The sequence below is a fragment of the Mastacembelus armatus genome, chromosome 2 (assembly GCF_900324485.2).
Source record: "Mastacembelus armatus chromosome 2, fMasArm1.2, whole genome shotgun sequence".
NCBI lineage: Eukaryota > Metazoa > Chordata > Actinopteri > Synbranchiformes > Mastacembelidae > Mastacembelus > Mastacembelus armatus.
The window spans coordinates 717,126-741,517 of NC_046634.1; the positions used below are offsets into that span (position 1 = coordinate 717,126).

The window sequence follows — 24,392 nt, forward strand, 5'->3', positions numbered from 1 at the left end:
CTCTTGGGGATTAATAAAGTACTTCTTGTTCTTCTTCTTCCTAGTTCTGTCTTTCCTCACCTTTCTTTCTTACCTTCATTGCCTTTCAACCAATTCTTATTCATCCTGTACTTTCTTATCTGTCTGTCTTTTTCTTCAGTGTCCCTCTTTTGAGTTCACTTGATAAAAAGCTTTGTTGATTGGTGTAACAACTGTCTAAAGCTCAATATTAAGAATACCAGAGAACTGGTGGTGGACTTTAGGAGGAGCAGGAAGACCCCAGTCCCTGTCTCCATCCTTGGAGACGAAGTAGAGATTGTGGACTCCTACAAATACCTTGGAGTCCACATTAACAACAAACTGGACTGGTCAAACAATACAGATGCACTCTTCAAGAAAGGACAGAGCAGACTGTTCTTCCTCAGGAGACTCTGTTCCTTTGACGTGTGCAACAAGCTACTGACTATCATCAAATACAACTAACAGGTTGGAGTATGTCCATCAACTGGACATTCTGAAGGCTGTGGCAGAGAGGAGGATGATGGACAAAATCAACTCCATACTGGACAATTCTGCCCACCCACTTCATGAGGATCTGTGGCGAACGGAAAGTTCATTCGGCCCCAGACTAATTCCTCCTAAAACCAAGACTGAGAGATTCAGGAAGTCTTTTGTGTCCACGGCCATAAGACTCTATAATTCCATAATATAAACAATAACACAGACACACACCACATACACACGCATGCATGCACGCACACACATACACGCACATGCACACACACATACACACTCCAACTCTCAAAAACAAATTACTTTACTTTTCTACATACACGTTGATTGCTTTATTAATTACTTTATTAATTACTTAATCAATTTGTATAATTTAAATAATATTACATTTAATAACTTTAGTAACTGCTGTAACAATTTAATTTCCCCTTGAGGATTAATAAAGTACGTCTTCTTCTTCTTTTCATGCTTACTTCCTGCCTTTTTTCTTTACTTTCAACTTCATTTTCCTTCCTTTTCGTTCAACTTCTTCTACTTGGTCAACTTCTTTGCTTCCTTGGCACTTTTTTCTTTCCTCACCTTTCTTTCTTACTTTCCTTGCCTTTCAACCCTTTCTTACTCATCCTGTACTTTCTTTTTTGTCTGTCTTTTTGTTCAGTGCCTCTCTTTTCATGCTTACTTCCTGCCTTTTTTCTTTACTTTCAACTTCATTTTCCTTCCTTTTCGTTCAACTTCTTCTACTTTGTCAACTTCTTTGCTTCCTTGGCACTTTTTTCTTTCATCACCTTTCTTTCTTACTTTCATTGCCTTTCAACCCTTTCTTACTCATCCTGTACTTTCTTCTTTGTCTGTCTTTTTTTTCAGTTCCTCTCTTTTCATGCTTACTTCTTGCCTTTTTTCTTTACTTTCAACTTCATTTTCCTTCCTTTTATTTCAACTTCTTCTACTTTGTCAACTTCTTTACTTCCTTGGCACTTTTTTCTTTCGTCTGCTTTTTTGACTTCAAATTACTCCTCGTATTTTTCGTCAGCGTATCAGCTCTCCCACGTAATTTCTTCCGAAATTACCTTTTCTAGTTAGACACTGCTGTTCCGTCGACCCGGCTCCCTTCTGCTGTGTTCTTGTATTTTTAGAACTTGCTATTTCGGTGCGTATTTAAAAGAAGCTCATCCCCATCGCACCACGCAGGAGGACACGTAAAACGCCGGAGTTGTGCCCGTGAATGTATGTGTGTGTATGTGTGTGTGTGTGTGTGTGTGTGTGCGCGCGCGCGTCTGTGTGTGTGGTGAGTCAGAACAGCTGATCAGAAATAAAGAAGCGAGCAACGAACTGTCTGCCCATGAAATCTGAAACACACTGATGAAAAGTTGTCGTCGGGTGAGCACTGTTCTGCCCCGTCATCCAACCAGGTGCTGCAGGAAACCACAATTCTCTCTCTCTCTCTCTCTCTCTCTCTCTCCTTCTGTCATCCACCGAATAATACAACCGTGACTCTAATAACGTGCAACGGACTCACACTCATGATGCGTTCACGTCTTCACTACGAGCTTGCTTGCAAGGTGTCTCCGTCATTCTGTCCCCGCCCCTCTGATGAAACAGGACAAACTTCCTGAAGTCCCCCTTTCTCGAAGATCGTTTAAATAAAATTTCCCAAGTGATGCTTGTCCTTGCTCTCCATCATCTGCAAAACAGCTGCAAGAGGTGCGTTTAAGTCTACAGACTTAAATCCATTTCTGGAGGTTGCGGGTTCATTTTGACACTAGAATCCAGTCTTTTGAAAGTTTAAAGGGAGGTGATATAATGTCCGTCCAGCAGGGGGCAGCAGAATACAGATTTTTGACAGCTATCATAGCTTGCAAATGAGTTTTTCCTCCAGTTTTCCTGCAGATCACTTCAATTGCCTGTGATGGACTGGTGACCTGTCCAGGGTGTACCACTGCCAAAGAGAGCTGGGATAGTCTCCAGCAGATCCCTGTGACCCCAAAACGTAATAAGTGGGTACAGACAATGGATGGATGGGTCACTTCAAGTGCAGTGGTATTTTTAAGGCCATCTTGCACAAACAGCATGATTAACCTTCATTTTTACCTGTACACTCCATCCCAGTACTTAACAGTTGTCGACAGCACAACTCTAGTTCCCCAGTTGACTTCTGTGATGAGGTTTGTTTCTGATGAATCAGGTGTCTACAAAAATATGAGTTTTTGACAGCACTCTCCATCAGCATCACGAAAAACCTTAGAATTTTCTTAGTGGCTTCACAAAGACAAAATAACTGAACAGAAAGGAGCATGTCCACAATGCGTGTTGCCAAGTCGTTGGCCAAAAACTGCTTTTTAGAGCCATTGTCTGGCCCCCCATTGAAAAAAAAAGCCACAGTGCTGACTGCGCTGAACCATAGCCAGCTGTACTGCTTCTCCATCCAGTTCGCAGCACTTAGCAAACCCCAAACCCCAACAACCTTCCCCTAAAACACCCCCAGCCCCAGCTGCCTGGCCCAGTTGCTCTTGGCCTGTGGCTGCATGGAGCAACTAAGCCCCTGTGCTAGCCGGCCAAAGCCTGGTGGGATTAGACTAATGCAGGCGGCGGGAAGTCAGTGTGGTGAAACAACAGGCATGAGAAGCCACCCTTCTCTTTACATTCGAATTCACTCCCTTTTTTTTCCACACTCAGCTCTCTCCATCCTCAATGTAATGTTTTTTTTTTCCTTTCCAAATCATTTGGTATAATTAGTCTGATGTGACACCTTAACCAAGGTGGTCCAATTTATTGCCCTACTTATTTTTTTCAGTTTAACATAAAACCTGAATGGCAATTTTTTGAATGTTGCTATTCTTTGACATGAGAACTCTCTACTAGTAAAATGTTTGCACCTCATGACATTTGTTCTCACTTCTGGTCCGCCGTTGTTGTTGCTGCCCTCTGTTCAGCCACACAGGCAGAACAATAGAGCGCCATTATGTCACCGACCGGCCGAACAGACGTGTGAGAAGCTGTCTGATGCATTGACACTTAGGTAAAATCTCTGTGTCTTTAGTTGGCTTCCTGATCTCATTGTCGCTGCCGTGCCCTCCTCCTCCCTCCTGTGCGTCCGCCAGGGTTTGTTTTGGCAGCCCTGGGTGTCTGGTGCATGGGTCGCACCAGGGTGTGAACCCTTCCATCCTCAACCCTGATTTTGCTGACGGGGCCCAACTCACCATGAGATAATGCCATTCAAGAGGGATCGTGGCTAAAGCCTCTCTTTCTGGCTCTCAGGTATATAAAGAGGAGGCAGCCTGGGAGCAGAGGACAAGGCACTCTGGAAACATACTTCACCCAACGCATTTCATCATCAGTCTGTTCTCTCCATCTTGCCTCTCGCCTCCCTTCGCCCACCTGCTGGACTCCAAGCTGAGCAGGTACATCCGCTAACCTGAGCCAAGCCAAGCCGAGCTAGACCAAACCGTCTCAAGTCACTATGGATATTGCCATCCAGCACCCCTGGTTCAGACGTAACCTGGGCTCTGTCTACCCTGGCAGGCTCTTTGACCAGTTCTTTGGAGAGGGCATGTTTGACTACGACCTCTTCCCCTACACCGCCTCCACCATTAGCCCCTATTACAGACAGTTTTTGTTCCGCAGCTTTTTGGATTCTTCCAACTCCGGCATCTCTGAGGTAATAAGAGCTTACTCGCTCCTGTAGTTTGGAGAAACATGTAGACACTTAAGTAGAAGTTAAGAATATGTATAAGAATTGTTTAATCTTAAAATATCTTAAAATTTCATTCAAGTGATCTTAATTTTTTTTAAATTCTACAACTAAGAGAGGTTCAAATTCTTCTTCTTCTTCTTCAAAAAAAGAATCTATATTTCGACAATGTATGTGTCCCCCAGGTGAGGTCTGACAGGGATAAGTTTACAGTCTACCTGGACGTCAAGCACTTCTCTCCTGATGAGCTCTGTGTGAAGGTCACTGATGACTGCGTGGAGATCCATGGCAAGCATGGAGAAAGACAGGTTCCTCTCTTATACACACATCACCTTTAAAATAAAGTTAATAAGGCGAGGGGTCAATGCATTGGGTATATACTATTTAAAGCGACTTAATCAAGAATGATGACTTAATCTGTAACAGCAGCTATGACACTTCAAGTGAAAGCTGTAAGTTCATGTTACCAATAGTTCTAGAACCTCAAGTGTTGTCTTTGAAAAGTATTTATGGCCATTAATTGAGTGAACTGTTCCTTTAAGGATAAGTAATATCCTTGCCTGGACTGACCCTGCTGTATTTCAGGACGACCATGGCTACATTGCTCGCGAGTTTCACCGCCGCTACCGCCTCCCCTCCAGCGTCGACCAATCAGCGATCACCTGCTCCCTGTCGACTGACGGTCTGCTGACTCTGACCGGGCCAAAGGTCTCCGGGGGCAGCGAGTCCAGCCACAGTGAACGCAGCATCCCCGTCACCCGCGACGACAAGCCCAACGCCGCTGCATCCTCCTAGAGGCCAAGCGCCGGGGGTTGACTGAGGGTGGTGGAAGGGGCTCTGCCCGCCCAGCAACCTGCGTCATAATTTTGCTTTCTCTTCTGTAGCTTCCTCTTAGCACATTCTTACAGTACTATTAGTATCACTGTTTTTAGTTTAACAAGAATATTCCCATGAGGGTGTTTAAGTGTGGGGCAGCTGGAGTCTTTAAGGTGAAAACCCATCTAAGGACAAGACATTCGCATGATCTGATGCTTCATCATGATGGTACACACGGTTGGGTTTAGGTTTGGAGGTATATGTCACACATGTCTTGTCCAAGATTTTCAATCAGTGAAATTCTCTTAGGCCCCGGCTGCTGCCATTCTTGTGCTGACTCTTTAAACCCTCTCTCGTCTTAAATATACCCTGTACCGTAGTCTAGGCCTTGTTCAACGGATACCTGCTCATTACTGAGAAGTCCATGGTAAAGAAACATATAATAAAAGTTGTACGATTAACAAAAGGCAACTCTGCTGCAGATTTATTCCATTGTTCTGCTAGTGGGGTGGAGGGTGTGGGTGGGTGGGGGGGGTCAGAGGTTTTAAAGCCAGAAAACAGAAAGAACATGCTCTGGAAGAATGCAAACATCATCTTTAATATGTATTTTTGTACAAACCTGTATTACATTAAGTTAGAAAAAACAGTGTAGACACAATAACGTGAACGAATCTGAAGCCCCAACAATGAACAGTGCAAATAAAGCAAATATTTGAAAAGTTTAGACATAAAATGTACTTTGCTTGAATTGACTCTTTAGGTTTAAGTGGAATGAAATGAATGAATGAAAACTTTCCTCACTACACTTTTTTTCCTCCTCACTTTGCACATAAAGCTAATGTGACAGGGAGGGAAGTTAACACAGGAGGAGAACTGGACTGAAGACACTGAATCCCCCTCAGAGGCTGTTCTGTTTAGATCCCAAACCCTGGAAACACACAAACACTCCCACACTAAGTCAAACTTAATTCATTATTTTAAATTTGATCCCCACAAGTCCATTTGTGTCTTTGACTCTAGCTTCTATAGACCTATCACAACCAGTCAGGACCAGCCTAAACTGGAACTGATTTTTACCTGTTGGAGGGCCTGTAGATCCTCCAGGGTCTGCTGGGCAGCCAGCCTCAGGCTTGCTTGCGCACTGGATGTGAGCTTGCTGACACGAGCCCGGACATCTGGATGCAGCAGAGATGAGCCCACAAGAAGCGGTGCCACCTCCTCCTCCAACAACACCGATTGCAGGAGACGCAGAGAGTGAAGGCACACTTCCCAGTCTCTGTCTTTCAGGGGAAACACAGATCAGTGTCAGTCTGGAGGCTCACATCTGAATTTTTTTTTTTTTATTACAGGGACACGGACTATATCACACTGTGACGTTTTTCACTGACAGCCAACTATCCTTGCCTTTTCCATACCATCCAGCAGTGTCCAGATGAGAGGCAGAAGTCCTGGATTCTCACTGATGTACTTCAGTCCTTTAACGCTAATGCTGACATTGTACAGAGCCATCAGCATCAGCCTGCAGCAAAACATCAGCATACTCAGTTTTAATAAAACTCTACTGTGTGTGGCAGAAGTACAGCACTGACACCTACTGGACATTTAGTTTCTAACTTTTCTTTGGTCAATAATCAGAATTCATTCAGCAGCTTTCGGTCCATGTTGCATGAGAATACAATGAACTATATGTTTCATGTTATTTGTCATATTCTACCACATACACTTTTAGTTTGGGGAAGGCACCAGGCTTCATCAGCTCCAGCATCTTCATTAGAGTGTCCAGCAGGACGTGGGCCGAGCCGGAGAGGACGTCCCGCCCACTTGCGACTGCCGCTATGTCTGATTGATGGGAAACATAGGAAGGGAGGATATGAGATCCACACCTGAAATCATATAAGCTGTTCTGACCCAGTGTCCAGTGTCCAATTAAGGGTCAGTGATATAAAAAAAAATGTTCACAAGCTTTTAACTCACTAGTGATGGTTCCAGCCAGAGCTAGCACAAACTGGTGCTCCTGGGAGTTGTGGTCCTCAATTTGAGTTTTCACCTCGTCATCCAGAGACTTGACAAAGCTCTCCAGGGTCTGAGCAGCTAGACCCAGGAAGGACTGCAGCTTGCCCTGCTCCGTCAGCGCAGGTGCATCCACACATATCAGACAATATGGCTCCACCAATCAGCTCAAATCACATTATGTCACAATTTAATATGAGAATGCATCCTGATCCTGATCATTATTTGGATGAGTTTATAAACACACACACTGGTGACTCACATCAGACAGCCATTGTGTGACTGTGTCCTCTCTGGCAGAGCAGCTCCACAGCAGGCCGCAGGCTGCAGACCCCAGACCAGAGCAGAAGTCTGCCTGTTGCTGTAGGTCTGCTCCACTCTGCCACAGCTGCTCACGTAACAGCAGCTTTTCCTGTAAACACACAGCAAGGAGATGTAGTAAAGTAATGAACCTGTTGGCTACGTAGAGCGGAATCTCCTTGACCTGTGATTTTCCAGACATGGGAGAAAAATGTATGCCATGGTTAAACATTTATCACCTCTTTCTCCTTCTGACACACATTCTGTGCTGCATCCAGTCGGGACTGAAGGTGCAGACACTCCTGTCGCAGCTGCTCCTGTTCCCGTGCATGATGTTCAGTCACTACACAATTAGATTTATCATAGAACAAAATTTACATGTGGATTTTACATGCAGACTGGAGAATATAAGGTGTCTGTATAGAGAAGAAATTAAATGATCTATCATGTGTTAGAATACCAATCCAGTTCGGTTATCAGTCAGTGTCTGTATAATAACTCTTGCTATTTTTGTCTTACAGTTACTAGATGACGCACACAGTTAACAAGGTTAGGTTCAATGGAAGCGTACTTGTCTGAGCTGTTCGACCTTTATGCAGCATTTGAATCAGGTCTCTGTTCAGAACTCTGGGCAGGAACTCTCTCAGCTGCATGACTTCTGTGGTTAACTTCTCTAAATCCCTTTTCCTCACTATGACAAAACCATCCTGAAAGAAAAAAACATGCACACATCAATCTGAAAACATGCAATATGTCCAGTTTATATTTTTTAGAAGTACAATCCCTATCCACCCACTAAACAACATACTGTACTGACATAATTTTTGTTTTATTTGTTTTTTTTTTTCAGGTTTTTAGTAATTTATACACTAGTTTAAAATTATCAAATAATTCTCTGGCAAATAATGGGTGATTTTAGACCTTTTTTATGGGTGCTCAAGCACCTACATTTTGTCTAAGCACCCCTAAAAAATAATAATAATAATTTATCGTTCAACCTATTATTACTAACGTTAGATTACTATACTCAATTAAAATACTGTAACACTATAAATCAATATGGGTCCATTTATACCTCTTTTTAGATCATAGATCTGTGATTGGATGCTAAGCTTGCTTTGTGTTTGACAGCACAAAGAGACAGAGAGCAGGATGGAGTCTGCAGAAAGAGCAATGTCTCGTTCTGCTGAGGGGCTGTGGCCCCCTAAAGGTCTAATCCTAGACTCACCCCTGGCAAATAATCACTGTGTTGTTTATCACCCTCTGAGGCCTGTGTAGCTGTTTCCTACCTCAACCTTTGCTCCTTTCCTCCCAACCGACGACTTCCCGCCTAATGAGCCCGCCGCCATTATCCCCCTGATTCTGTTTTTTCCTGTGGGATTGTTAGCATTATATGTTTCTGTCAAAAAAAAAAAAACTGTAATAAAAGTACACCGACAAAATGAACCAGAAAGCCTAGCGTCCTGACACAGTTAACGCTAGCTGAAAACTATTTCCATGTTTAACGCAACGGACGAGCCAAAGTAATGTTTAAAAACCATTAAATACACATTAGTTGACTTACTTACAAGTGAAGTCGCCCTCCGACCTATAGAGGGCACAGCGGGAAGATAGTCCCGTCCGGTTTTAAGTCTAAACCGTTTTAAGCTAATGAAATATCAACTCCAGTCCGGGTTTTACAACCCTCCAGTCGAGCTCAGGCTCCTTATCCTCTCTGTTCTTTTTTTTTTTTTTTTTTTTTTTTTTTGAACCTCAGTCTGTTCTGTGTTGGGGGGGCCGGGAACAGTGAGGAGTAAACGCTTTCACAGTTCACTCATGTCTGTGGGACTAGAAGAGGACTTCTCCAGCGACGAGGTGTTTATCAGCCGGTTTCCGATCCACCGCGCCTGTCGAGATGGAGACATTGGAGCTTTGGTTTCCCTGTTCGAGCAGCTCTCAAACCAGGCTCCTCTGACCGCCGAGGACTCCTGCTACGGATGGACTCCCATACACTGGGCTGCTCACTACGGACAGGTAAGGATTTAGTTACTACATATATATATGTTAATATCTGGAAGAAAGAAAGTTAAACTCTGCTTTTGTTGCTGGTTTTTCTCGTCCTTTATAACTCTATAACCACAGTAACGTTATACCATACACTAAAATATTTTCTGCGTGTTATATGTTGCCCTAATAAAGTTATGTCCGATTGTTACCTTACAATAAAGTTTTATAGGAAGAAAACAAAAAAAAGACAATAATAATAATAATAATGTCATCGTTTCTCGAGTTTCATTGGCTCCTGCGCAGCCAATGGCTATTCAGGCGCCAAAACGGTTATAGGAAACAGGAAATCGTAATGTGTTTGTTTATTACGTTATATTGTTGCATATGTTAGCTAGGAATTCATTTGTATTGACAATAATACATTATTGCCTGTATTAGTACTCACAATACATACATAACTGTAGCCCTTCAGTTCTTGTTATCATGATATTAGTGTCCTTACATATAAAAACAACATCCACTACGCTTTATGTATGTATATATGTACAAAAATTTATATTTCATGTGTTTGTTACAGGGCAGCACTGTGGATTAGTGGTTAACACTGTTGCTTCACAGCAAGAAGGTTTTGGGTTCACAACCCATCAGGGGTCTTTCTATGTGGAGTTTGCATGTCCTCCCTGTGCTTGTGTGGGTTTTCTCCAGGTACTCTGGTTTCCTCCCACAGTCCAAAAACATGTATGTCAGGTTGATTGGTGACTCTAAATTGCCCATAGGAGTGAGTGTGAGTGTGTGAGGTTGTTTGTCTCTATGTGGCCCTGTGATGGACTGGTGACCGGTCCAGGGTGTACCCCTGCCTTTCACCCAAAGAGAGCTGGGATAGGCTCCAGCAGATCCCTGTGACCCTGATTAGGAATAAGCGGGTATAGATAATGAATGGATGTGTGTTACAATGGTTGGTGGTGAATTATTTGTTTATTTGTTTACCAACAGATGTTTTAACCATTCATTGCCCCTTATTGTGTGTTTCTGTGGTTACAGCTAGAGTGTGTGGTTCGCCTGGTGCAGATGGGCTGCGAGGTGAACACGTCGACCAGCCGCTTCAATCAGACGCCGACACACACCGCAGCGTTTGGAGGACGTCCCCACTGTGTGGTGTGGCTGACTCAGGCCGGAGCTGACGTTAACAGGCAGGTCGGTCCTCCGACACCACATTTAAATTGTAAATTGCAGTGCTGTATTGGTGGTATCCTTCTTTATTAGCTTCATAAATGGACATTTTAACGTCTTCAGGACTTCGTAGGGGAGGCTCCCATCCACAAGGCAGCTCGGTCAGGTAGCTTGGAGTGTATCCAGGCCCTGCTGATAGCAGGCGCTAAACCACAGTAAGTTTCCCTGCAATCTGATCTGCGTGCAGCAACACAGCAGCTCTGTCTTGCTGAATGTGAACCACAGCAGCACCTACCACACTCCTGGTAACAATAATTCACATTTTTACTACTGAAAGATCCACTCAGTGATCTTGATGGAAAACCTTCACAGCTCTCCGTCGGCATCTGCAAGCAGTTTCATTTCTGCGTTTTCTGTATTTTTGACATAGTTTGATCAAATCTAACATAAATCACACAAATCTGACATTTATATATCCTGATTAACCACGAGTCCTCTGCATTTCTCTACTTTCTACAAACGCAGACATATTTCTTAACATAGTAGAGGCTGTGCTGCTGTGGTGTTTTTGTCTGTTTTCTAGTACCATATTTTCTGGACTATAAGATACACCTTTTTTTTTTTTTTTACTCCTCTGGCTTGTAGTGCGACTTATCTGTCTATATTTACAGTAATTTTGTAAAGTAGTCACTAGCGTTAGATGGCACTCTTGGCTCAACTGAAGATAATGCTGAATGGCTGTAAATCCTAGTGTAACACAAGTGAAAATGCAGCCCAAAGGAAAGAGCTATTCTACAGAATTTAAAGTGAAGGTAATAAAGTCTGCAGCTGAAAAACTTTGGAGTGAGTGTCAGCATTCAGACAACCTGAGAGAGGAGGAGGACATGTGGCTTTATTTATTATTATTAACGTTATTTAACGTTACTTGACATGTATGACTGAATTTTGGAATGCACTTCTCTTTGTTTTATCTTTATAGGCTAATTTATACTATAATTGGTATAATTAGAAACGCAACTTATACAATCAACTTATATATGTTTTTTCTTTTCAACAAAGTTGTTTTTCCTAAAAGCGATTAATATTCTGTTTGCAGCTTATAGTCCAGAAAATACGGTAAGAACTAATGTATTGCTAAAGTCACATCAGTCACAGTTAATGATTAATGTAATGTGAATTGTGTTTAGAATTTGCAAAAGCAGAAAAGCTCATGTGTCTCTGTTTACATGTGGTACGCTGACAACAAGGCGCTGGGTTCAATTTGTGACATTTATACAATTAAAAACTGGTATTGCATCAAACTTAAAGAGAAATCAAATGAGCAGGCAGTGGATTTTGGACGTGGAATCAGTGTCAGTAAATACGCATCATGAGCTTTTCGGCCTCTGGGACTTTTAACATTCAGTGACAGTCTTTAATGTGACACCGTTTACATTTGCTTTTGGATCATGTGCTGTATGTTAGAGACAAACGCCCTGCACATTCTGATGTTTTGCAGCTATTGAATTTGAACATGATTTTTCTCAAGTAATCCCAGAAAGAGGGTGCAATCCAAATAGGCACTGCAGAATCTGGCACGCGTGCATCAACGAGCGTCTTACAGTTGTGGCAATGAGTGTTCACTATCGCTTCCTACAGTTTCTGCAGCTGGCAAACTGGCGAGGTATTTCCTGCAGTGATTGGTTTCAATGCTAAGACAGCTCTGAAGATAGTCATTAGTCATGTGTAGATCTGCATGCTTAACTTACTGTTTTCAGACACTGTACCTGACTGATATCTCAGTTAACAGATTGTATTCGTTTAGCAAAGTGAATGTCCTGCAGAGGGAGATTGTCAAGACCACTACAAATTAGATGGTGACATTTTTTTGATGCCATGATCATCTCTCCCTGCAGTTTTTTAGTGCCTATTATTTTCTGGCTCACGTCTGATCAGAGACAGTCAGGGATGAGTGCAGGATGTTTTGAAAGCCCCACAGGAAGCGGTTTGTCTCACCCAACCCCCTTTTCTGTCCAAGTTTAAGAAACACCAGCGGGCAGACGGCGGCGGACCTGGCCCGTGCTCACGGCTTCCCCGACTGTTTTCACTTCGTCGCTGGCGCCCAGAAGCATCTGCTGCTCCAGCTCGGTGGGCTCCACATGAGCGGAAGCACCCCCTGCGAAGTGGGCCCACTCAGCAGGAAGAGGCTAATGACCACCGTGGACTCCGGTCAGACGAAGAAAGCCAGGAGGACTGATAGTGAGAAAGACTAATATTACCACCCAGCTACATTTCAAATCATATAAATAAATAATCTGACTACCGGCTGTTATATGATGTCATTTCCCATGCGGCTTTCTTTATCATTCTCTGTCCACTGTTGCAGATGTGTTGGTGCAGATGCACAGCAATGGAGATGAGGAGGGGGAGATCATGAACACGGACTCTGTGTACGAGCTCAACTCAGGTGGGACTATAGCTGCTTTGTGGTGGTTTTTTTTACTAATAAAGATGAACTAAAGTCACAAAATTGTAAAATATGTTACTTTCGATTTTTTTATTTTCTTAAAAAGCAGACTATGACACCAAAGCCATCACTGACAGCCATCATCTTACATTGCCTAATGGTGTCCAGGACCACCCTGAGCCACTCAAAGGTCTCTCCTCACCATTAACCCCTCCAGCCAATCAGCAGACACCGCCTCCGCCTGCACAGCGCTCCTCAGGCGACATGTGCGGCTCTCTGCATCTGACCGGCAGCCCCAGCAGCTGTGGGTCCCACCAGCCGGCCTGGTGGGGGCTGGTGGGAGCAGACTGCGGCAGCTCCCTGCATTACGGACACTACCACGGCTTCGGGGACACGGCGGAGGAGCTGACCGACATTAGCAGCGGCGTCCAGCCCGAGCGCAGACACAATCAGGCAGTGGCCGGCCCCGTCCACCTCTACCACGGCTCTTGAGCGCAGGGCTCAACCTCCGCAGCCAGCCTCCTCGTTACACTTTCACTAAACATTTAAGGGAACACTCACATCACGATAAACTGACTATTTTCAAAATGTCAGACTGCTCCTTTAAAACCACAACACCTGTTGCGCAAATATTTTAGACAAAATGAACATCAGATTTGTGATCTGTTTTCTCTTTACTTGCAAAGTGTTAACAGGTTTTCTGTTTGACCTTTCAGCAGAAAAACATCCCAGCAGCCCCTGCATGACCATCGCACTGTGTTTTTCTATAACTTTCCTAAACTCCCTGTCACCTTTACACCCCTCACTATTTCTTGTATTCACAACCCTGATCTATTAGTATACTGCTACTGCTGGTTTGTTTGCACTATAAATGGCTGTCAGGTTGTATTGCGTGGTGCTTTGTGTTTGTGCGTGTCTGCGTGCTCTCGGAATGTAGCCTGATCCGCCATCCTTCAGCAGGAGGGGAGTACAACGGCACTGAAACTCAAAGCTCCCTGCTGGCCTTGATCTACCAAAGGGAAGATGTTAAGGGTTTAAGTGTTTATTCATTGCTTTTCATTTGAAACCGTTGGTTATTTATGTTTTTGTGCAGACGAATGTCTTTAACCTGAGCTGTACTGTAATTCTGTAAAGCTTACCGTAGGCTTTTTGGCGGTCTTTTATAAAACACTATGTCTCTGTGGGAACATGCACTGTGTGCCAAAAAACAGGCACTACTGCATCTTACAGTGGTTTTATAGTATTTAAATTTTGGCTCTTTTCCTAATAAAACCTGTTTTGCATTTTCTTAAAGAAATGGTGTGTCTTGTCAAATGTTAAAAACGCTTTATTTCTATCTTAAATATCACATCATAAATCATCCATTACAGCACACAATATCTCATAGAAACACAATATACAGAGATAAGCTCATATAGAAGCTTAAGCATTGTCACCTCCTCAGATCTAACTGAATAGTCTTCCGCAGGCTGGCTATGCTAGCATCCAGGGCTGCTAGGCCGTCCCTGAACGCCACCTCGTCTCTGGTGTCAAAGGTCGACCCAGACATCATGCTCCAGTCGGACCACGCAGACGCCACATCGCAGTCGGAGAGTGTGGAGACCGACTGCCGCCTGACGGGGTGAGAGGCCAAGGCCACCGTGGGTTTGTCACCTTGCTGAGATCTGATATCTGTATGTGAAAATATGTCCCTGGGCTTCGTTTGCTCTGGTGCGCTGTGTGTGGGATCGACCTGGCTCAGAGACATCAGGTACTGAGTGATGTGGTCTGCAGGGGGTCCAACCTTGGAGCAATCTGATGGATCCCGGCTCTGAAGGATCCTGAAACAGCCAAGAACAGAAATACAACAAACTGTATCCTTGACGTGTCTAGAACATTATTGAAGTCCACCTGTCTTTAAAAAGGTGTTTGAATACACTCTTAAGCCACCTGCGTTCACACAGAAACACACACACATGCAGCAACCTGTTAAGATTTCCTATCTCCTCCAGTCTCTGTTGGGCAAGTGCAGCCAGCTCACTTTTCTCTCTCTCACTGTCTGCCAACCTGTGTCTGGTGGCTTCCAAGTCTGCAAAAAAGACCACACAGCGTCAGAAAAACCAGCAAAAACTGTACACTGCCCAACCACACGGTAGAGACGAACCTGCCCTGATGGCTGCGTTCTCTGCTTCTCTGTCACTCAGCTGCTCCCGTGTGTCCTGAAGGGCTTTCCGTAGTTCCGTTAGGTCTTCCTGGATCTCCAGCAGTCTGGACTGAGCGGTGGTGAGCTCCTCCTGCAGACTCAACACTGTGGACACGAGTGGGCCCGTGTCGGTTGTCTCCTTCTCCTTTAACTGCTGGTTCAGAAAACTCACAGCCTGACTGGCTGAGCCACTGACATTAAACAATGGTGGGGTCACAGCCTGCTCCAGACGACTGAGCAGCCTCTCTGCTACGCTACCTGTACCCACACACACACAAACGCACAATAGATTTAGCTCCATGGCACGAGCTGAATGCAATGCTGCAAATGTTTTGTTATACAGGGAATGAAAGAAGCGTACGGTGTCTAAAGGCTACCTTGTCCGGTGATCAGAGCCTTGAGTTCTTCCAGCAGATACTGCACTGTGTTAATGTCCGTCTCCCCACAGTCCTCCCTGCTGTGCGTGCGCTGAGCAACATCACCGGCCTGTCCAGTCTCCAGGTGCATGTCCGACATCTTCACGGTGCAGCTGTGCATGTCCGTGTTGGTGCTCTGGGTATCGATGTCCCTCACCGGGACCTCCTCATCCTCTTCTTCGTTGCAGTGTGAGCGTGGAGCTTCAGAAGTTGGTGGGCGCTCAGTCTGACGGAGTGACGGTGTGGAGGTCTGCGACCGAGGTGGAAGGGTGGAGGCTCCGGGCTGGGGTCGAGGGGTGCAGGGAGTTTGACATTGTTTCTGAGGGGGATGAAGCTTGACTCCCGCATGTGCAGCTGCAGACCGATGTGCTGTTCTCGGAGCTGAGCTGCCATGATCACACCGGCCTGGCTGAACGGTCCTCTGGCCTGGAGGTGGAAATGAAAAGTCCTAACACTCTGACTCTTAAATAGCAAAGCTCACACATGCACACACACCTACCTGTCTTTGTGGGTAGTTTCTTGATGGTCTTCTTCCCCAGTGGGGTGGATGGTCTTAATTTGACTGCTCTAACCACCCCAGCTCTAGGAAAGCTTGGAGAGGCTTCTACACACACACACATTTGTATGTTATTATGCCAGAATAGATTTTTGGCATTCTCAACTTTACTTGTTATAAACTCCTCTGACCTGCCTGGTCGGCCTGAAGGATACCACTAAGCAAGGTGGCGCAGCGGTCCAGACCCTCATGGAGAGTAGTGACCTGAAAGGACAGAACACAGGTGGGAGCCCCACAAACACATTCGGTTCCACTCGTCTGGAAGTCTCCTCTTGTGTCTTGTGTACGGACTGTAAACCAGCTCATTTAATTACCTGGTCTTCAGAGTCTGTGGAGTACAGAGAGTAGGCTGGCTCAGGGCAGTCTCCTGGTCCAGGTTTTGGATTCACTCTAATGACACACGTCAGAGGAGCACAAAAACATACAGTGGATATACAAGAAGGATGTAGAGTAAAAAGTTAAAAACTAAAACAGCCTGATGGACTCACTGTCTCCTGGCCTCCTGCACTTTGACCCCACCTGTCAGCCTCCCAGATGTCACCACCTGCCAGTCACAACCAACAACAATCATTCTCAAGTCTGTTTTAAAGTAATGAGGTATCTGGACATTTCTGTCCACATCGGGATCTCTGTGTGTGGGGACCGAGGCAGGCATAAAAACGTGGCAGTTTTGGGGTAAGGTGGAATGTACTTGTATCAGATGGGTCAAGTATTTCCACGCATCCCATAATCTGAGCTCTGCAGGAGTTTTAGTGCGATGATTACTGACTAAGAATAATTCCAATATGAACTGTGCAGTACACAAGATCAAAACTGTCCCAGTGTAGAACTCGGTGTCTTTGTCAAGGGACAGGCTACAAGTCGTGCTCGAGTATAAGTTACCTTAGAGTTTTGATGGACTCAAAATTACCATTTAAATTACAGGTGAGAAGAATTTTTCCTCACCTTCCTACTGCTTCCTGTCTCTGCGATGCCATGTTAGTGTTTACAAGTCTGTTATATATCTTTTTAAATTGTATGTATATTAATAGTGATGTGTGATAAAACTATAATAAAAATCAATTGAAAATATAACTGCAATAAATTACTCACTTCAAAATAACTTTAAGACATGTTAACAATGTCATGGAGTTAGTACTTACCTTGCGTTTAACGATTCGTTTCATTATGGACTGACCTGAAGATTGCTGTTTTTTGTCAGATTTTCAGTTTTAAGCGTTGTTTCATTTTTACTGCTTCCGGTTGAAACGGACGTTTGCTTTAAGAAACATTCAGTTGACCAATCGAATCGGTCCAATCGTAATAACGCGATAAGTGACGTGCGGCGCGAGCTGCAGGACCCGGAAGATTTTGTCAGCATTAAAAACGAAGTATTTTTAAGAAAATAAAAATTAAATCGTAATCGTCCTTCCCGGTATTGTAGCAGTCTTAAAGTTATCTTAGCTCCAACTAAATTTCTTTCAGACGTAATTACTGCAGTTCTTACGTCTGATACTGCCTGTTGCTATGGAGATGACGCTGGCCTGCATATGGGCGGGAAAACAAAGCTTTGCAAGTACAAAAAGCAAATATCTGACATTTAAATTGTATTAACACCTGAATAAGATCTTGAAATTTTATCACTACTGAACCGTTTTGAAATTAGACCAACAGCAATGCTATGAATAATGCTGGAATTCAGGGTCTTTCTGACAGGGGAACATATTGTCATTCAATCCTTTCAGACTTGGCAACACTTACTTTGCTTCTTTAATTATCAAATGCTTTTGGACACTTAAGGCTTCACACAGCTGACAATAAAACCAAGTTTTGTGTTGAACATGTATTTATTTGCGACCTCCATTTTCTGCAGGAAACAAAATAAATTTGGAACATTCTTAAATTCTCACAATTAGGCATACTGTTTTCTTTATTAACCATGTTCAATTCAAGCGATGATGAAAACAAAAACACTATCTTTTCATACTAGACTGCTCAGCAAACACTAATAAATTGTAGTGAACATACAAAAGACCTGGTTTCTGTATTTGACATCTCACGTTATTTTTATCATTCTCAGGCCTCAGACGACATATTTATTTTGTTTTAAACAAAACCACTTGTACAACTACAACAAACCGAACATGAAAATAAATTCGAGTCGAGGCTGTGTGTGTGTGTGTGTGTGCTCCTCTCTATTCCCAGTCATCATCTTCAGGTGCAGCTGGAACGGGAGGCTGGCTCGTCACGCTGCTGTCTTTAAAAGCTCTTCCCTGTGGACACTGTGGATAGAGAACAAAGTGGCGTCACAGGGATTCTCAAGAAAAACCGTAGGAAATTATAAAACCAAAGGGTTGGTCCTGTTACCTTTCTGGAGTCAGTGGAAGCAAAGTTTTGGAAACTTGCGGTGCTGGGGCTGCTGAACGCGTACTCCTCTAACCATGAAGGCACTTCCTGCTGGGCCTATTAATTCGATTCAACAGGTAGAAACAAGTAAGGGTGACACTGACTGTGCTTTAAGTCCTATATGGCTATACACTGACTCACACAGATGTGTAAAATTATTCCCATTGCCGATGAGTAAATCAAAAGTGTGAATGATTATGAATGCGGCGACATCTTACCTTGGCCAAGATTGTGACCAGGGAGCGAGCCAATTGGCCATCAACATCTGGGTCGAAGAAGGAAACTGCCCTCCCGATGTTTCCACAGCGGCCGGTTCTCCCAATGCGATGGACGTACTCGTCGATGTTGTTGGGGAGGTCAAAGTTCAGCACATGCTGCACATCTGGAATATCCAGCCCACGAGCCGCTACAGAGGTCGCCACCAGGACTGGACATTTGCCAGAGCGGAAATCCACGAGGGCCTTCTCTCGCTCCCGCTGCTCACGGTCTCTACAAGACAACACAACAGGGTAGTGTCAGCATCACAAACCAAGCAGGAAATAAAGATGTGTCAGCACATCGCTCACCCATGAATGCTTGTAGTTGGGAGCTTCTCCTGGCACAAGGACGTGGCTATAAAATCTGCTTGTCTCTTGGTCTCCACAAACACCATGACGCGTTCTGATCCTGCAATCAACACCAGTGAAAAGTGACAATACACATCTAATTACATTCCACTTCGGGCCAGTACTAGTAAACTGTCCACAATTACTGCAAGCATGCTCCTGAAGTAATAGCCTCTAAACTTTCAACTGAATGTATACAATTGCTGAACTTAGAAACAACTTTAACATTGGAATTATTATTATTGACAAAATAGTGAGCTTATTCACTTTATCTAGATTTTTTTTTCTCTCAACACTGAAACCAACAGATTTGGAACAGCAAGCTAAAAAGTTTAAAAAAAAAAAAAAAAATTACCGATGGTCTTGAGAAAGTCAAGGAGCTGCTCCCTCTTGGAGAATTTGGTGACTTTGACAAATGTCTGCTCCACATCAGTGCAGGCTCCGCCCACCACACCCACAGCCAAGAACAAATAGTCAGGCTTGAGGAAGTCAGCCGCCATCCTGTAAATACACGGGTTATTATTGGCATATGCTGATTAGAAACCCAGCTCACATGTAGAACAGCTGTGCACACGGTGTATGGTAAAAGCCGGGATCAGACCTCTGGATGTTCTCAGGGTAGGTGGCACTGAACATCAGAGTCTGACGATTCTCTTTGGATGGCATTCCCGGGGAGCCCACCAGGCTGCGCATGTCAGGCTCAAAACCCATGTCCAACATCCTGTCAGCCTCATCCAGCACCAAGTACCTCAACTTACTCAAACCAACCTGCAGCACATAACACCATCCAGTACATCTTTAAGTCTCTCACTCAAGACTGTTCAACTTTGATGTTTACATGAATAAAAAAAATAGTATACCTTTCCTCTTCTAATCGTATCCAGCAGTCTACCTGGTGTTCCACACAGGACGTTGCATCCCCTTGACACTTCTCTTATTTGATGTGCAGTGCTAACGCCACCATAAACAACTACTGGGCGCACACACGTCCTGCAATAGTAATACATAAATAAATAAATAAACAAGATCAGAAGCCAGGAGAATTTGCACCATCATAAATCTTTCTCATTTGTGGGTGTATTTAACATCTTTTAGAGCATTGAAGGGCTTCATTAATTATTTGTTAAAGCCAAAGTCTCAGAATACCCAAAGGAAAATTTCCTGGCTTCCACGTAAATCTGGTTGATTAGCTCCCTGGTTGGGGCCACGATGATGACTTCAGGCTCCTGTAGCTCGCTGAAGCGGCTGGCTGCCACGCCATCCGCCATCAGCTGCTGCAGAATGGGGAGCAGGAACGCGGCCTGGAGGAAGGACGGACGAGACATTTAAACTGTGCCCGGACACTTCTAGCAAGGTGCTTACTCTCGGTCGCCTCACCGTTTTACCAGACCCAGTCTGGGCACAAGCCATGAGATCTCTGCCAGCAGAGATGATTGGAATGCCGTACTTCTGCACAGGAGTCGGCTTCACATAACCAGACTTGCTGATGTTTCTTCTCAGGGACTCGCACAATGTTGCCTCATCAAAAGTCTGAACACAACAGACAAAACACAAACCAGTTCTAAAGGAGTGTTCACATTCACTGGCATGAAGCCATCTGAATTGTCCACATTTTAACATTTCACCATTTAACACAACTAATCAAAGTGCCCATTCATCACAACAAACAAATTCCTTACTGTGTCTTACGTAGCAGCTACAACAAAAAGAAAAGTGGGCAATCTTCAAATATAATTCCTAAGCGTCTACCCACTAATTAAAGGATCTACTGAATATGAGGACTTTATACCATGATAGCCTGTGGTGGATTGGGTCCACTGACATCCACTATAATGTCATCGTACTTGTCGAAGTTGATGCCGGTCTCATAGTGGGCAAAAACCGATTCCTCGTCTTCAGGGAGAGTTGGAGGAACATAGGTGACCCTCGGTCCTTCCGGCCAGAAGGGAGAAACATTAGCTGGATCATACTGTCAGACTTGATATATTCACAGTCAACAGTTTATTAACTTACTGTCACCCTCTCCTGCATCTTCCTTTTCTCTGTCTGCCCCTGTATCACATACATGTCAATTAGAGAGTGACTCCAAACAAACAAACAAACAAACAAACAAAAAAGCAGTACATTTGGAAGTGAATAGAACAATCAACCTTGAGAGAAGATATCTTCATCTTTTCCACGGTAGCCTGCAGTAACAAAACAGTCGCTGGTTACAAATATGAAATAACTCTTCCAAACGAATTTGATGATCGGTCATTTACCTCCTCGGAAGCCTCCTCCTCTTCCACCCTGGTCCTTGCCTTCAACACATTTTCAACCATTAATCATACGCTTTTCACATTTCAAATAAAGGGGTGCATTACTATATATATATATATATAAAAGAAAGCTAAAATCACAGTCATTCAAATACCTTGCCTGAATCCTCCTCTGCTGCCTCTTCCTCGGGGTCCTCCTCTAAACCCTGGTCACAACATATAATATTCAAACAAGCATTTACACACAGACGCTTATTTTAAAAAAAAAAAAAAAAAAAGTCAATTTTCAAATACTCCAGTCACCTCCTGTGAAAAAAGAAAAAAATAATAGCTTTACACTAGATGAGCTCAGAACTGACCAGATGCTGGACCAAACACATGAAAACGTTACCATTTACTTCACTCCGATCCATTCTGCCAAATCCGCTGTCACCTCCTGAAAAAAAAAAATAAATATAAATACACACACACACACACATATATATATATATCCTGGTTTTTTTTTTTTTTTTTTTTTTCCATAAACGCCATTCAAAGATTTTATTAGAAACCTACTAACTTAGAGTTCATGGCTCACCTCGGCCTCCTCTGCTTCTGAAACCACCTGTTTCTCCTCCTGTATTGCTCAAGTCTTCATCTAGAAAGAAAAGGTGGAGAAGGATGGATGATACTGAATCTCCAAGGCTTGTTTGGTTGTAATAAAGTCTGTTTCAAAATCAGATTTTACAGTATTTGCTGCTTTTGAGGCTCAAAAACTTTAAATGTTTAACCATATCTGCCCATTACTACTTGGATGAACCAAAAACTGAGCACCTTAGGATCTATAAAGCAAAGTTGAAAGAAACAAAGTGAGTTATTTATGCCAAAAGTATAGTTTTAAGTGTTTTAATTGCCTGATGATGTGCCGCTTCGACCATCACTAAAAATCATTTTACTCATCAAAGTAATGGGAAGAACGGGCACCTAGTGAAAACATGCTTTTAAATCCTTGTCCCCTGGCTCTGCCTCTTCCACCACGACCTGAGAAAAGCAGGAAAACATTCATTATAAATGTCCACTAACAGAGAAATCATCTTTGCTCATCCTTTCTACACTTACCCCTTTCACATATACCCCAATCGGTGTCCCAGGAATCTCCTTCGGTGCCTAAAGACAGTGTACACATCCAGTAATGCTTCATTTTAACTTTAAAAACACATGCAGGCTGGAGGAAAATCAATTTTAAATGTTTGAAAACATTCAACACAAGGGAAAATGATCCCAGAGCAGTAAACTTACCTCCGCTTGTGGTGCTGTTCATTAATGAGACAATACTAGGACTAGTTACCTGTAAACATGGTTATATATAAATCAGGTTGCACATCTTCTTGCTCCAAAGGCAGTAACAACAAAACTTGGACTTAACTGACAAATGACTAATTATCCTTGTTGAGCTGTCAGCAAAACCACTTACCGGTTCTTCTTCGATGTCCATTTTTGCTCACCTGAAGACACAAGACAACATTCAGATATTTTCAGGTATAATAACTATAAGTTACCTATGTGTCTTAATAAGTACTGCACTATATTCAGTTGAAATCTTCAACTTTTATAGTGTTTTTAAAAAAAAAAAGCCTTCTCTTAGTAGTTTTGTCATGATTTCTCTGAAATGTTTGGATGTTACGGCTCGTAAGACCCTCCCACAGAGACTCGGCAAGCAATCAAGCTTGTGTGTGCATTTATCAACACGGTATATTGAATTTACTGCCGCGTGTCCGAAATACCGTTAGCTAATAGAGTACTAGGCTAAATAATAAATTTAATAAAATAAATATGCAATGTGTGAGATTATAGCATCGGTTTTTTAACTAAACCCTTTCAAAATAAATCTGCAAATCCTACCGCGTAACTAACCAACACCGCAAGGTTAACGTTAGCTACCAACCACGTGCTTTTTCCAAGCTAGCCGCTAGAAGCTAGCGTTAGCTGAACTCCAAATTTAGCCAAAACGCGGGTGAACGGATTAAGACATCATAAACATGCAGCCAACATGCCCGGTTCACGATTAACACTTTAATTACTCCTAAAATACGTCGACTATTTGCAGCCATGCTTGATAAAATAGCGTTAGACCACCTGCACCTGAAGCTAACACCGTTGCTAACGTAACCATTCCTTCGCTAACCTAAACGGGTACGCACTGAGCCACGAACAAAATAAACCTCCCATTAAAAACTTATTTTAACAATAGCACTTGTGAGAAAATACAGTCATACTTATCAAAGCTTTGCAAGTAGAATATAACTACTACTGCTTTGTTGCTCCGCTCCGTCCCGTCAAGAGGTCGTATGCAAATGAGCACATGACCTGCTGCCTAGGGTTGCCAGCTCCGCTGTTTTCCCGCCTACCTGAACCGTTTTGCAAGTACAACTAAACTAATTAGTATGAAAATCATAAGCAGCAGTCAATTTTTTTCTGTAACTGGCGTAAACTAAAATGATTATCATGCTATAACTTTGAATAACTTAAGACTTATTATTTCTGCAGCACGCTGACTTAAGCCCCATTCAAAATCCATTTATTTTTCTTTTAAAACTTTTATAACACTACATATATCTATCTATCTTCCTTTGCTGGCTCATTGTTTGACTGACCTGTGGCTGATACTGATAGTGTATGATCTTTAACATAAGCACACAATACTTGGTGTCAAGGATCTCTAAAATATGGATATAATATAACCTGGCTGCACTGGTTCCTGTGATCTGTACTTTACAGTGCCTTCAGTGCCCTCTGCTGGACAAACTATGACCTTAAATATTCTTGGGCATTCTTGTGTTGTGAATTTGATTTTCATATCTGCAGGCATAGAAGCTTATGTTGGCACAAATGTGAACAGTCAGCTTGTCAGTATATCTGCTGGGCTCTGTGAGAGAGTCCCTAGCATTCCTATCACTGACTGATTAAAAAGTGTATTGCTTGAAATATCACACCTTGGCAGCAGAGTCCATGTAAATGTCACAGTTTAGGTGAGTTAGAATCATGAACTGGCCAACTATTCACATGCATTATTTTATCACATTTACTGACCAATAGCAGATGG

At 43.3% G+C, this 24,392-nt stretch overlaps 5 protein-coding genes across 6 annotated transcripts; 2 read left to right on the top strand and 3 right to left on the bottom strand.

Moving 5' to 3' along the window:
* Window positions 1-3,949: 3,949 nt before the first annotated feature.
* cryaa (crystallin, alpha A) lies at window positions 3,950-4,975 on the top strand. Its single transcript, XM_026301928.1, has 3 exons — window positions 3,950-4,147; window positions 4,366-4,488; window positions 4,766-4,975. The coding sequence occupies exons 1-3, from the start codon at window positions 3,950-3,952 to the stop codon at window positions 4,973-4,975; spliced, it is 531 nt and encodes a 176-aa protein (XP_026157713.1).
* Window positions 4,976-5,744: 769 nt separating this feature from the next.
* Window positions 5,745-9,006, bottom strand: hsf2bp (heat shock transcription factor 2 binding protein). Its single transcript, XM_026301950.1, has 9 exons — window positions 8,871-9,006; window positions 8,596-8,678; window positions 7,878-8,013; window positions 7,546-7,649; window positions 7,269-7,418; window positions 6,971-7,115; window positions 6,718-6,835; window positions 6,412-6,515; window positions 5,745-6,276 (listed from the first exon to the last, which is right to left on the bottom strand). The coding sequence occupies exons 2-9, from the start codon at window positions 8,653-8,655 to the stop codon at window positions 6,041-6,043; spliced, it is 1,053 nt and encodes a 350-aa protein (XP_026157735.1). The 5' UTR covers window positions 8,656-8,678; window positions 8,871-9,006; the 3' UTR covers window positions 5,745-6,040.
* Window positions 9,007-9,051: 45 nt separating this feature from the next.
* Window positions 9,052-13,617, top strand: ankrd10a (ankyrin repeat domain 10a). Of its 2 annotated transcripts, none has more exons than XM_026301989.1 (6): window positions 9,052-9,319; window positions 10,334-10,486; window positions 10,586-10,677; window positions 12,480-12,700; window positions 12,828-12,908; window positions 13,015-13,617. In XM_026301989.1, the coding sequence occupies exons 1-6, from the start codon at window positions 9,122-9,124 to the stop codon at window positions 13,398-13,400; spliced, it is 1,131 nt and encodes a 376-aa protein (XP_026157774.1). In that variant the 5' UTR covers window positions 9,052-9,121; the 3' UTR covers window positions 13,401-13,617. The 2 variants fall into 2 exon arrangements, with proteins under 2 accessions (XP_026157774.1, XP_026157775.1); XM_026301990.1 differs by having other exon boundaries at window positions 13,018-13,617.
* A 602-nt stretch (window positions 13,618-14,219) lies between these two features.
* ccdc14 (coiled-coil domain containing 14) lies at window positions 14,220-17,315 on the bottom strand. The gene is made up of 9 exons (XM_026301988.1): window positions 17,205-17,315; window positions 16,551-16,606; window positions 16,377-16,452; window positions 16,194-16,266; window positions 16,006-16,110; window positions 15,468-15,932; window positions 15,052-15,348; window positions 14,874-14,976; window positions 14,220-14,728 (listed from the first exon to the last, which is right to left on the bottom strand). Exons 1-9 carry the CDS (start codon window positions 17,226-17,228, stop codon window positions 14,341-14,343), a joined length of 1,587 nt encoding a protein of 528 aa, XP_026157773.1. The 5' UTR covers window positions 17,229-17,315; the 3' UTR covers window positions 14,220-14,340.
* Window positions 17,316-18,236: 921 nt separating this feature from the next.
* On the bottom strand, window positions 18,237-23,625 carry ddx4 (DEAD (Asp-Glu-Ala-Asp) box polypeptide 4). The gene is made up of 22 exons (XM_033325500.1): window positions 23,566-23,625; window positions 22,764-22,794; window positions 22,589-22,637; window positions 22,409-22,456; window positions 22,274-22,330; window positions 21,888-21,947; window positions 21,697-21,746; window positions 21,595-21,613; window positions 21,466-21,519; window positions 21,314-21,352; window positions 21,203-21,238; window positions 21,066-21,104; window positions 20,842-20,984; window positions 20,430-20,582; window positions 20,199-20,353; window positions 19,913-20,042; window positions 19,654-19,820; window positions 19,408-19,553; window positions 19,014-19,113; window positions 18,666-18,936; window positions 18,409-18,504; window positions 18,237-18,314 (listed from the first exon to the last, which is right to left on the bottom strand). The coding sequence occupies exons 2-22, from the start codon at window positions 22,782-22,784 to the stop codon at window positions 18,237-18,239; spliced, it is 1,911 nt and encodes a 636-aa protein (XP_033181391.1). The 5' UTR covers window positions 22,785-22,794; window positions 23,566-23,625.
* Window positions 23,626-24,392: the final 767 nt, after the last annotated feature.

Excerpts from the sequence above, each read along its gene's own strand:
- cryaa (XM_026301928.1), top strand. The coding sequence starts at position 3,950 with ATGGATATTGCCATCCAGCACCCCTGGTTCAGACGTAACCTGGGCTCT. Across the intron at positions 4,148-4,365 it reads CCAACTCCGGCATCTCTGAG|GTGAGGTCTGACAGGGATAA; the intron begins GTAATAAGAGCT and ends TGTGTCCCCCAG. Across the intron at positions 4,489-4,765 it reads GCAAGCATGGAGAAAGACAG|GACGACCATGGCTACATTGC; the intron begins GTTCCTCTCTTA and ends GCTGTATTTCAG.
- hsf2bp (XM_026301950.1), bottom strand. The coding sequence starts at position 8,655 with ATGGCGGCGGGCTCATTAGGCGGGAAGTCGTCGGTTGGGAGGAAAGGA. Across the intron at positions 7,650-7,877 it reads AGGTCGAACAGCTCAGACAA|TGACTGAACATCATGCACGG; the intron begins GTACGCTTCCAT and ends CTAATTGTGTAG. Across the intron at positions 6,516-6,717 it reads GCCTTCCCCAAACTAAAAGT|GCTGATGCTGATGGCTCTGT; the intron begins GTATGTGGTAGA and ends GTTTTGCTGCAG.
- ankrd10a (XM_026301989.1), top strand. The coding sequence starts at position 9,122 with ATGTCTGTGGGACTAGAAGAGGACTTCTCCAGCGACGAGGTGTTTATC. Across the intron at positions 10,678-12,479 it reads ATAGCAGGCGCTAAACCACA|TTTAAGAAACACCAGCGGGC; the intron begins GTAAGTTTCCCT and ends TTTCTGTCCAAG. Across the intron at positions 12,909-13,014 it reads TGTGTACGAGCTCAACTCAG|CAGACTATGACACCAAAGCC; the intron begins GTGGGACTATAG and ends TTTCTTAAAAAG.
- ccdc14 (XM_026301988.1), bottom strand. The coding sequence starts at position 17,228 with ATGAAACGAATCGTTAAACGCAAG. Across the intron at positions 15,349-15,467 it reads GGCTCTGATCACCGGACAAG|GTAGCGTAGCAGAGAGGCTG; the intron begins GTAGCCTTTAGA and ends GTGTGGGTACAG. Across the intron at positions 14,977-15,051 it reads GAACGCAGCCATCAGGGCAG|ACTTGGAAGCCACCAGACAC; the intron begins GTTCGTCTCTAC and ends TCTTTTTTGCAG.
- ddx4 (XM_033325500.1), bottom strand. The coding sequence starts at position 22,784 with ATGGACATCGAAGAAGAACCG. Across the intron at positions 20,043-20,198 it reads GCCAGGAAATTTTCCTTTGG|GACGTGTGTGCGCCCAGTAG; the intron begins GTATTCTGAGAC and ends TTACTATTGCAG. Across the intron at positions 19,821-19,912 it reads ATACGATTAGAAGAGGAAAG|GTTGGTTTGAGTAAGTTGAG; the intron begins GTATACTATTTT and ends TATGTGCTGCAG.